This window comes from Heloderma suspectum, chromosome 5, assembly GCF_057233095.1.
Source record: "Heloderma suspectum isolate Gila_16-S chromosome 5, 16-S_ref, whole genome shotgun sequence".
NCBI lineage: Eukaryota > Metazoa > Chordata > Lepidosauria > Squamata > Helodermatidae > Heloderma > Heloderma suspectum.
In genome coordinates, this window is record NC_139462.1 from 34,191,142 (window position 1) to 34,204,120 (window position 12,979).

Consider the following 12,979-nt stretch of genomic DNA (forward strand, 5'->3'; position numbering starts at 1 on the left):
GGGGCACAGATGCATCTTGACTCTTGGCATGAAATTAGGTGTCACAAATATGCATGTGCCCCTATTTTAAAATGTGATATGTTGAGGAGGGGACATGGTATATGTACAAAGTAGTTTTTGAACAATCATATATAATGTTTTAAAAATATTTAGATTATGCTTTAGATCGTAATGTTGGTTTACATTGAATTTATGGCATTTTGTAAGATACCTTGGACTTCTGGAAAGTGTATGTGTGTGTTAAATAGGATTGCAATTAGCTGCTCACTTGAGGTGAATAGCAATTGCTCCTGGATGTTAGGTATGTAACTGCACCTCCTTCCTTCCTCTTGGCTATACAGTGATCATTATCACCCCATAAAATGCTGCTGTGGTTGCTTTTTCTGGCTGATCCCCAGACCATGGCAAAGGCTGCCGTGAGAGCACTGTGGTATTACTTTCTAGCTTGAGGCATTCGGAGTGCTTCCAGATTAGGCTTTTATTATGCAATCACCCATGTTCACAGAATTTTGCAGGGTGTCTGGATGTCATTGTCTCCCATTCATGACTCTCCTGTGTTTTTGCACTGCTTCTTTTGTCTTTTTCCTTACTAGAGAAAATCTGCTAAAGTGAGAAAGATGGAAGAGCTGCACAGTGCCTTCTAATTGGTGATGCTAGGAGCCCTCCATCTGGAAGCATCCATAATCTCAAGCAACTACTGGGCATGGCCAAAAATAAGGCAACGTGGCACAATCATGTTGCTTCATCTTCTGACCTTAAAGGGGGAGGAAACAAAGGATGTTTCCAGGCAGATGGCTCCTAGTGCTATCAATCAAAACACATTATGTAGTTATTCTGTCTTCTTCCTCAGCAGATTTGGAAAAAAGATAGAAGAAATGATGGGTAAACGCAGGAGGATTACACATGTAAGACATCAGCTGGACCCCAGTAGAATTCTGTGAATGAGGCAGGGTGATTGCACAGTAAAAACCTTCAGTTATTCCCAATGGTGGCAGTCCACTAATGGAACTGCTTATGTCAGCCTGGGAGGGGGGCAGTTCCCCAACAGCCCCCTGTTCCTCGGTGCCCTCAATCTGCTCCACAGGGCTGGGAAAACTTCCAGAACAGATTTGTGGGTGGCTCAGAAGACGGTAGAGGAATGGAGACAAGGGGGGTAGTCCTGTTGCTCTAACAGACTTCTGCTAGCGTGATGTTGGATGTAACCCTAAGTTCCTCGTGCACTGCCACTCATTCCAGCAAAGGAAATTGTATTACAATGACTGGGAGGGAATGGGTACGCTCAATGATGGAGTGGGTAGGAGAGAGAGAAAAAGATAGGCAGAACAGAGGTGTAAAAATGTGAGTGGGGCTATTCAAATACTGCCTATAATGGATTTAAGTAACTACTAGATTTTCTATGTAATTTTTTTAAAATGGGGGACCGACATAGTTACTTCTTTGTTCCAGCTGCACAGAATGCACCTGAAATCCGTTTAGCACCCAGCAAAGCCATACCGACACACGTGCAGCCTTCTTTTGGGGACTTGGCTTGAACAAACTGTTCTTTGAGTTCAGAACAGAAACTGGATTTACATGGTGCTAACTGGCTAGCCTTTGCGTCAATCGTGAATCAACTTTCCCTCCCTTATCAAAGTTAATTTCAGCATTAAAACTAAATAAAGTTTTATGAACTAAAGTTCATAAAATGTTTAAATAAACACTGCTCCCACTTATTAGTGTGGCCAAACATGGTGCTGGTGGGGGGAATAAACAATTGGATGGCCCACGTGAAGCATGTTTCACAGGATGTACTGTACATGTATCAGTTGAAGAGTGAAGTGAGGGAGGGGGAGTGTAATAGAGTTTGACCCTCAGCTGAAAAACATACACTCATTCCTCCTTAGAAATCTGTCTGTTTCTAGCCTTGCATGAAACTTAATAGTTCCTCTTAAAAGAGCTGGCTGCCTTTGTATTTCAGATTCACACTTCTATAGCATAAGGTCAGTTTCCCCCAGAAGATGCATTTCACTTTTGACTAAGGCTTTATCCTGAGTTGCAAAATATTTCTCTGTTATTACCCTGCAGCTACAATTAAGCTGAAGATGGCTCTTGGATGTCATTTATCGTTACTAATATTTATTCATATTTTACTTTCCGTACTTTCAAAAATATCTTGGCATCCTTAACATTTTTACATTAAAAAGAAAATGACATGCTTGTCAAAATAGCATTTACCTGGAAGGATTCTGCTCTGGTTTCTTGCTTCCAAGTAATATACTTAAGGAAACTAATTTTTCTAATGTGATTTCTGGAAGTAGTACCTCATAACTGCTTTGCAATGACTCTGGTCCTAGCTGACTGGCAGATCCCAGAAGTGATCCTGTGGACTCCTGCCCCATTGCTGATCATATCACCCTAGTTTTTGTTTCATCTGTCCATTTGGTTTTTGGGCACAATTCAAAGTGTAGGTTCTTATCTATAAAACCCTAAACAGTTTGGGGCCAGGCTATTTGAAGGACCATGGCCTCCCATATGAACCAGTCCACCCACTATGTTAAACATCTGAGGCCTTGCTGTGCATCCCACCACTTTCAGAAGCACAGTTGGTTAAACAAGCCAGCTTCATAACACATGGTTTGAAGTTGGCTTGTTTTGAAACTAACCACTTTATGATGAACCATGATATCTGGATTGTACATAACAATAAGCCAAGATTAGGGAGGAAGTGGAACTAAACATTGCCTTTATCCCTACCGCGTGGGAGTAAGATTGGGGAGCATGTGAGCCTGAGACTTTCCTCAGGCTTGTTCTGGCTTGTGCACCTAGTGCTAAACCATAGTTTAGCATTACATGTGCAAAAGCCTACTATCAGTAAATTTGAATAGGGCTTATTTAAGTAACTCTCACTGAAATTGCATCTGAGTAAAGATAGCTAAGATTGGGCTGCAAGTCATATAAACGGTTTTTGGTGATTCATTGTTCCGAACCGATTTATGCAGTCACTTCCAGACATTTTTGCAGGACAATGAATGCTCTCTCTCTGTGTGTGCTTAGTTCTGTTGCTTTCCATTTACAGTAAACCATCTTAAAGTTATCATCTGATTTAAAACCACTGACTCCTACACATTGGATGACTTTGTATATGCCCTTACTGTTTTGCAAACTAGAGATGAGGGTTGTTGTTGTTTTTTTACACACACTTGGTGTCACACAACAAACTTGCTTTTGATTTGGGGGGGGCAACTCACTTTACATACGTATGTGAAAGAAGTAGCCTACAGGTAACTGTGTGTGTGTGAAGCTTCCTGATAGTTTCTTCTTAAGGCTGCAATACAGCATATAGGGTTGTACTGTTAATCTGCTAACTTAACTACTCTAGTGTATATGTGGTGTAGGTTGCATCTAAAATTAAATTTAGGACAAAAAGTAGAACTAAAGACTGAAAAACACTTTGCTCTTTATTATTAATATTAATATTAATTTCATTTCTATACTTCCCAATAGCTGAAGCTCTCTTGGCGGTTCACAAAAAAATACCCATTATAATACAAGATCATATAAACATAATATAAACTCTCTAACATACAAAATTTAAAACAATTTAAACAGCTAAAACATTTACAATAAGATACTGGACCTGATAGAAACAACTGTCATAAATGCCCCATCATATGCCATCAAATGCCTAGGAGTAGAGGACAGCCTTAACCTGGCACTGAAAAGATGACAGTGTTGGTGCCAGGCAGACATCAGTGGGGAAAGCATTCCATAATTGGGGGCCATGATTGAGAGGGTCCTCTCCCTTGTTGCCACTTGCTGAGCTTCTCTTGGAAGAGACACTTGAAGGAAAGCCTCTGATGTTGATCATAGTGTTTGGGTAGGTTCTCGTTGGGAGAGGCTCTCCGTCAGGTATTGCGGTCCTGAGCCAAGTGAAGCTTTATAGGTTAAAACCAGCACCTTGAATCAGACTCAAACATACAAGCAGCTATTGCAAGCATACCAGAATTGGTGTTATATGTGCGGACCTTCTGGTCCCTGTTTTTAATCTGGCTGCCTCATTTTGCACAAACTGCAGCTTCTGAACAAGGGCAGACCCATGTAGAGTGCATTGCAGTAATCTAACTTGGAGGTTACCAGGATATAGACTACTGAAGCCAGGTTATCCCTGTCCAGATAGGGGCATAGCTGGGCTACCAGCTGAAACTGGCCGAAGGCATTTCATGCCACTGAGGCCACCTGAGCCTCAAGTGACAGAGATGGCTCCAGGAGAACCTCCCAATCTACAAACCTTCAGGGGGAGTACAGGACAGGATGAACACCATCTGGTCAGAAGAACCACCCACTAACAGCACCTCAGTCTTGACTGGATTGCTTGTACCTGTAATGTTTGCTTTAGCTGTAATGTTTTCACTTGTTACATATTTTTTATTTGGTATGATGTCCCAGGTGACATTAAGAAACTAACCTGCAATCATTCTTCTAGAAAATCATATCTGTAATCTAACTCATATTGTTTCTTTTCAGCTTCCTTGTTCTTCTAAATGATAAGCTTATTTGGAAAACTAAACCAAGTAATTTACCTGGTCAAAAACAGGTGAATTCCTCATGTAAATTCTAAAGTTTGCAATGTTAACCTGTGTGGTGCTGCTATACATTCCAGTCTGTATTGATTTTGCAACATGACCTGTGGCAAGTTATTGCTTTCTAGAACTCTTAGATTGCCTCCATTTGGGGGCAGGTTTTTTCCCTCTTGTCTCAATACAGACAACATTTTGCATTCATCTGTTGCTCATAGCTGAATCATTCAAAATTACATCTGACTCATATGATGATACCAATGAGTTACAGACTTGGGACATAATCCATTAGGACATTCTCTTGTGCAAATTGCAGATTGAATGTTGTAGCATGTTTGCTCTGTTACAAAGACATGGGAGTTATGCAAGAGCATCACTGTACTGTACTGTTTCCCTGCTCTTACTCTCTGGGTCTTATGCAGGAAAGCTTTTCTTGGGGATTGTGTCCTGGGTTGCTATGGTCAGGATTATTGCTTACTTTGCAGCAAGGGGGGATGGGTCTCTTCTGATTGTTTCTTCACAACTGCAGCATTTTTGCCCCATAGTCGGCCCACTTTTCTAAAGACAAGCAAGTAGCCCACCATTAAAGAAAAAAAAAAAAAGCCAATTGCCTTCTGTCCTTTTTAAACAGAACGGCAAATAATACATTTCATAAATAAAGTTTCCGCAGTCATCATGAGGTTGACATCCAAGTTTCTGATTGTGGGAATCAGCTCTGAACCGATTCATTAAAATGTCTTTGCTGCCACTTTCCAAAAATGTACAAAACCAAATTCAAGCCAGCCATCAGTTGAATAACAATGAAGGATTTATATGCAGAGACTGTCTTTTATTAGACTTTACAGATGATGAAGCTCAAAAGAGCATTTGAGAAATCTGAAAAACAATTTCCATATAGTTGGATTATTTTTCCTAGAAAATTTAATTTTTATTTCCTGTACTGACAGTTTTATTGATACATGTGTTTTTATAATGATGCATTGACTTACAGTATTTGCTTAATTGTTTCAGCTCTCAGAATGGCAGATAATAGTCCATATCTCTTGGGAGTCACAGATCATCCGGTGAGTATGTGTACCCAGTGATAGTAACATGATAAAAATGTGTGTAAAGTATCATGTGAAGTTGTATTAGCTACTTACAAAAGTAGTGGACATTATATGAGCTACAAAAAAGTTTTTTTTAAAAAAAATACATGATTAATTCAACTAGAGGACATGATGAATGAAGCCATAGCAGAACTGCACAATGTTGCATCTTGCTGTGCGCCAGTTACTTAATGGCTGGGAGCTCTTTAGCTCCTGCTGTTGAATCTCTGTTATTTAAGGGCAGAGTAAGACCTGGTTCTCACATTACACCAATTCATGGGTTGATTAACCCATGAATTGGCAGGGCTGCGAACAAGGGAGAAAGTGTGCACACTGCCACCCACATGCTTGTTGCTTCTGCTGTCAATCAGCTTTAATCAACAACCCAGGAACACCCATTCCTGGGTTGTTTGATGTGATGTCTGAACCTGGAATTCTGAGTTGTTGTAGGTTTAAACAACCTAGACTTGACGTTTCACCCTGTGGAAGTGTGATGTTGGTATTACCAGTCCGCTGCCACCACTTGATGTGTTTCTCTTCCGGTACCTGGTACCCTCAAGAATACTAGGGCAACTATGTTCCTGCCATATAAACGGTCAGCTCCATACCTTCACTAAGCTACATGGGATAAATAACATTGTTTTTATTTTCTTATGAAGTAATAGTAAGAGTTCACGATCTTCCAAAGCCAAGGAAAATAATAAAACCAGCGCACACAATGTTATCAAACTCCTTTCTCTCTCAGCTTTCAATCCAACTCCCCTCAGAATCCCATTGACCAATCCCAATCCAGGAAAAAGGGCCAATCACAATGAGGTTCTACCATTCATACAGCTAAACCCAGCAATAAATACAATTGGCAGAACTTTAATAAAGAGAACAGTTCCCCATTTCGCCATATTTCCCTTTCCTTCTTCCCAAGCAGAACACTGATTGGGGTTCCTGGGTTGTTGATTAAAGCTGATTAAAAACGGAAGTGGCAAACACACAGTAGTCAGTGTTCTCATTCCCTCACTTGTGGCCCTGATAACCCATGGTTTAAACAACCCATGGGTTGTCATTACAGGCAAACTGGGCCAAATCTGCTATTGCTGTAAGTGTCTTGCTTTGTTTTTAAGAATTTCTATGTTAATATTTATCTAAGACAAAAAACGAAAACACCTCTTAAATAATTTTATATATTTTGTTCAAAGAAGAATCCTTCTGATCCTGTGTTCCAAGGTCTTTTTTCATTGATATCTGCAACTTTGGATGAGGAAGTGCTAGAAGTAGATAGGAAATTAGATTTTGGCCAGAAATAATAATATATTTATATCCATATTTTTAAGAAAGTGCAAAGTAAGCTTTTTGAAATACATTATAAAAACGTTTACTTGGTATTGCATTTTTAGGTTAGTGCTTCCTGTATGAGTCATAACTATGGTTTAGATGTTGCTTCGTTTGCTCATTAATGAGTGGGAGTTGCAAGTTCTTGACACTCACTGAGCTCTTTATATTATATCGTGGTCAAATTAGTGAAAGGCAATTTTTCCAAATACATACCACCCACCCACTGTAAATTGTGAAGCATACCCAATGATGTTGAAAAAAGGGGGGATTGTTTTGTTTTTTGTTTTCATTTCCTGGCCAAGTTGGGCCTGCAGTCCTCTAAACATTAGGACTGCATGATCTTTAGTCACTTATTGGAGCTTTCTTGAGTCTTCTGTGCAAATCCTCACATAATTTAACAAGACATGTGCATGGCTTGTTAAGTTCAAAAGGATAGGTCCCTGCCCCAAGGAGTTTACAGTATAAAATCTGACATGGTGAAGCAACAGAGGAAGGAAGGGAAACTGGAGGCAGGCTAAACAGGGGGAGAATGTGAGATCATTTCACTAACACTTACTTAGGCTTAGTTACAGTAGATTATGGGAACTAGGGGGTTATGACAAATACATCTTTAAAAAGGTGGGTTCTAAGAGTTATTTGAAGGAATAGGTTATGCCGGTAATCTGGGAGGCGTTTCCAAGTATCAACTATTGCAGTTGTATGTATGTATGAATGTAATACTGCATAATATGTAGCAGTTCCACATTATGGAACAATGCAGTTGAACAGTATCAATGCCTGTTGCATTTCTCCCATGGACTGCAATCCTGGGACTAGCTAAGGTACTGCATGCTTGACCATTGACGCCTATGAGCTCAAGCATATATATATATATATATATATATATATATATACAGGATGCAAGACTTCAATCACTGATAGCTAATACTCTGGAAGACAGAAACAAAATTCAAAGTGATCTAGATAGGCTGGTGTGCTGGGCAGAAAACAACAGAATGAAATTTAATAGGGATAAATGCCAAGTTCTGCACCTAGGAAAAAGAAACCAAATGCACAGTTACAAGAAGGGCGATAAATGGCTCAACAATACTACAAGCGAGAAGGATCTTGGAACTGTTGTCGATCACAAGCTGAATATGAGCCAACAATGGGATGTGGCTGCAAAAAGGGCAAATGCTATTTTGGTCTGCATTAATAGAAGTATAGCTTCCAAATCCCATGAAGTAGTAGTTCCCCTCTACTCAGCACTGGTTAGGCCCCATCTGGAGTACTTTGTCCAGTTCTGGGCAGCACACTTTAAGAAGGAGGCAGACAAACTGGAGAGGGTTCAGAGGAGGGCAACGAAGATGATCAGGGGACTGGAAACAAAGTCCTATGAGGACAGACTGAAAGAACTGGACATGTTTAGCCTTGAGAAGAGAAGACTGAGGGGAGATAGGATAGTGCTCTTCAAGTACTTGAAAGGTTGTCATAGAGAGGAAGGCCAGGATCTCTTCTCCATCATCCCAGAACGCAGGGCACAGCATAATGGGCTCAAGTTACAGGAAGCCAGATTCCAGCTGAACATCAAGAAAAACTTCCTGACTGTTAGAGCAATACGGCAATGGAACCAATTACGTAGGGTGGTATTGGGCTCTGCCACACTGGAGGCATTCAAGATGAAGCTGGACAGCCACTTGTCAGGGATGCTTTGACTTGGATTGAGCAGGGGGTTGGACTCAATGGGCTTATAGGCCCCTTCCAACCCTACTATTCTATGATTCGATGACTGTAATCCTGAGCCTCCTGTAATCCTGGTGCATTTAGGGTTCTCATTGTTGGCTGTTGCAGATGGAGCTCTTTTTTCCCCTTGCATGTTTGGTAGTGGAAAAGCCCTGTAACTGATATTAGGCTACCTTGTAGTGCAGCGGTATTGAACCTCTTCCACCTCGAGGGCCAAATAACATTTGGGAGAAGCTCTCAGGGGCTGCAATCCAGTGGTGGGCAGGGGCAAAACATTCAGAGCCAAAATATCAGTATCTTTTAGTGTAAAGCTCTTACTGCCAGCAATTATGCCTTAGAAGAGGCCTTTCAGTCTTTTAGAATGGGAAAAGAACTGCACAAAAAACCAGGAAACCACCAAATGATCAGTGGTTGGGGGGAAAGGCGGAAAGGGTGGGGCTTAAAGAAGGGGTGTGGCCATCTGAGGAACTCCAGAGGGCTGGATTGGGACCCCAAGTGGGTCGGACCTGAGGTTCTGCACCCTTGTGTCCAGTGCCTGTGACTCTACAACAACACACTTTTGTATACATTTACTGGTATTCTTTTAAATAATACATTAATTCAACCCAGGTCCTGTGAATGCCTGAATGGTATTGGGCAGCGAAATGGCACTGGGTAGCTGTGCAGGACAACATTTAGGCAAGAAGCATGAGTCTGTAAAAGTAGTGCGTGTATTTTTTTTTTTTAAAGCAGTCTCTGTGTCTCTAAATCTTGCTAGAGCCTGAACTATCTTGTTTTATTAAGAAGTGCAAACATTCTCAATGCAGGTGTTTGCAGTGGACCACTTCCCCATGGGCATGCAGTTGTTCAATAACACAAACATGCTTACATCTGATCTACCACATCGCACAGGTAAGAGTTATTGCTGCTTGATCGGGATGGTTTATTGGTGGTGGTTTGAAAAAGTCTCACACTGAGAGGCTTATTTTTGTCTAAAACAGTTATGGATTATCATTACTGTGCTTAAATGTTTTTAAAAATCAAAGAAACTGACTTGAAAGCTTCTTAATCTTCCATGACCATTTTCTTGTGCCAAAAATCTTGCTGGTTAAAATATTTGAAATATTTGTTCTTTAACCTGATCAACTAAAACATCTCTTAACTTTAAGAACACCTGTAACTTAAAGAACCAGCACCTGAGTTTGCTTTCCCCCCATTTCTCTCCCTTACTTTTTGTGTTGTGTCTTTAGATTGTAAGCCTGGGGCATGGACTGTCTTGTTTCATTGTTGATTTTATGTAAGCCATCCTGAGAGCCTCTTTGGCTGAAGAGTGGAGTGAAAATGCTTTAGATAGCTAGATAAATAAATAAAGGAGTTTCAGGATTATGATTATCATTACTATTCGTGTATAACAGTCAGTAATGGGGTGTACAGTTCAAGTACACATCACTGTAGGGATTTTAATCTGGTTCCTTCCTCATTTCTGAAAATGTACTGTGTGTTTAAGATTGCTGAACCAATGAAACCCCTGTATTTGCGTTCTGAAATAAAGGGTGTTAAGTTCTATAGGTATTTGTTTGTTTGCCGCCCAACTGGCTGGCTACCGGGCCACTCTAGGCGGTGTACAATACTAATAACAAATTTACATAATCAACTGAACAAAACAACAAAAACAAAACAACTAAAAAACCCTAACCCACCCCAAATGCCCACCTGAACAGCCAGGTTTTTAAAGCCCAGTGGAAGCTCATCAAAGAATGTGGTATGTGTTTTTACAACAGGGAACTATCTACATAAAGCTCCATTTATGTCTCCTGCTTATCCCAATTCTTTGATTATATTGTATAGTACACGATAGTGATTTCCATACCCAGATTTCTTGTTGACCCACTATTACTAAAATATCCTGTGTGTACAGCAATCTTAACTTCACAAAGCACCTTACTGTCTTTGTGGCGATGTCCTTCACCACAAAGTAACCATTATTCTCATGTTATATATGGGGGCCAAGGCTGGGAGATAATTCTTGCCATGGCTAAATCTCCCTTGATCCTTAATTCTCTCTTTCTCTGTCCACTTCGCATCAGTGGACATGCTTTATATATTGTCTGTCACACCAAAATCATGGTCACCTCCAAAGCGGTGGAAAAACAAAAAGATTCCGTTCTACTTACGATTTACATTTCTCGGACAGCATTTATCTACTGGAGAGGTAATGTGGTCTACAGCAAGCTTAGTTTCCTTTATCATTTAAATCTGTTTCCATATTGGTGAATTATGTATTTCCTGTCAGATGTCAAACCATGGAAACCTCTACCAGTCGTGTTTAATATCTCCTTAAGTGGAGAAAATGAAAGATTCATTCTGGAACTCTTTTTCTCACTGACACATAAATGGGCATCTGTCCGGGTCAAACTACATGTTACCTTAAAAACATAACATGCAGGTATGTCAGCACTTCTTTTCTTACTAACAAGTCAGTGTGGGGCCCTGATCCAGATCAGGACCCCTGTGTGTGTGTTGGGGGAGCTAAATTCCTCACCAATCCCCACTATGGTTCTATTCTTTTAAGTAAAAAGCTCTGACATAGCTGCTAGTATGTATTAAAGGTAGCATATATGGGGGGGGGGCGGTCTTGGATCCATAGGAACACAGTGTGGATTCCAGTGGTCAACCTTCCAGCATAAGTTAGGAGCAGGATGCATTAGGCACAGGAAAAATGTTCCCTGTGTATAAATCTGTATAGCTTTTAGTCAGTAGTTTAATTTCTTTTACTTCTGAAAGTCTCTGTCACAGAGCCAATTTGGGACAGATGTCATGATGTGTGAAAATACAATACATGTCAATGATGGCAACCATAGTGCTTAAATATTGTAATCTCAAAATCTGTATGTAAGATGTGTCTAGATCGCATATGCGCTGATTCTATTTTATGCAACAAAATTTGCGTTGGTTCTCGGGCTCCCCAGACTCAATACAAAGAGTCAAAGGCCAGAGTCAATACAAAAGCTGTCTAGAGAGCGGAAACTTCAGCAAAGGCAGCTTCTTCAAGTCTGGTTTTGTAGTAACGTAAAAAGTTGTGTGTGCCAACACACTGTACGTTCTTAATAGCTCTGAACGACACAAGACCCTTTTTCCATATTGAATTGGAAAATGCCAGATAGCTCAAGTTTTGACAACTGAATGCTGTGTTGTCAAGGAACGTGCTAACATAAGAAGGATTAGTGCTATACAGTTAATTCTTCTTTTGTATATATAGATGTGAAATGCTTGGGAAGTTTGGGGACTTTCTGACAAAATGCCCTGCTTCTTGCAAGTTTTCAACGATTAAAAGTTTTTTTTCTGTTGTTGTGTTGTTGTTGTTGTCGTTGTTGTTGTTGGAATAGTCCTATTAAGCTGCATTTTATTTTCCCAAATTAAACACCATAGATGACTTAGATGGGAACTGGACATTACAAACAGGGAGAGACGATGTGAATGACTTATACTCCCTTTTATTGTGCTTCTTATGTAACCTGTGGAATGGGAAAGACACCTCTTTTTCCCAGCTATGAGATGTGTGAACTCCATACGCATCATTGATTGATTGATTGACTACCACTTTGCATGTTATGTACTGTTCCTCACTCTGTGTAATGTGTGTAGCTCCTCAAAAACCTAAGGTTGCTTTGAGCATTAGCTGTTTAGTTGCTTTATTTTATTTATTTATCAAGGTCAGAGAGGCCCACGTGTACACATATATTACTTCTGTGCATTCATGGGAGGGTTCCTGATTTTCTTTTCTTGCGACAGTCATTCTAGGGGATCTGCTGATCTTTAAGGGCCACTTTTTATGGGACACGGGGCTACAGTGTGAGATGGTGGCTGAAAAGCCACCATTTACCAGTGGAGAACTGTATGTGGCCCTCTGTATTCTGCCCATATTTTAAGCCATTTTCCTTAAAGCTCAAGAAAGTAAGCAAAGTACCAGAAAGCAAGTCTAAATATTTAACAATATTAAATAAATAAAAATAAAACATAATGAATATTAAAAGTGAGCAGCATCAGAAAAGCTCAACCTACTCTTGACCAAAAGGCCCACCTGAACAAAAATATATTTTCAGCGGCGGGCCCACCACATAGAATGCTCTCCTCAGATAAGCCTGCCTGGCATCCACCTTAATGTCTTTTTGGTGCCGGGCCTTTAAAACTCTTTAAATTTAAATGGTTAAATTTTTAATCTCTACATTATGAGGTTGTTTTAGCATGCTTGTTTCAGTTATGTGAAATTTATTCCTTTGGCTCTCTATTATTGATTATTGCTGT

General features: G+C 40.2%; 1 protein-coding gene across 6 annotated transcripts in view; it reads left to right on the forward strand.

Annotated features, from left to right (window-relative positions):
* NFKB1 (nuclear factor kappa B subunit 1) overlaps positions 1-12,979 on the forward strand; it is a 101,294-nt gene that overhangs the window by 22,801 nt on the left and 65,514 nt on the right. For 5 of the 6 annotated variants that reach the window (XM_084855723.1, XM_084855727.1, XM_084855724.1 and 2 more), the window contains exons 2-3: positions 5,568-5,620; positions 9,502-9,586. In XM_084855723.1, coding sequence (XP_084711849.1) covers positions 5,568-5,620; positions 9,502-9,586 — 138 coding nt within the window. Of the gene's footprint in view, positions 1-4,503; positions 4,574-5,567; positions 5,621-9,501; positions 9,587-12,979 lie in introns of those variants that run through there. The other variant, XM_084855726.1, reaches the window with a different exon arrangement.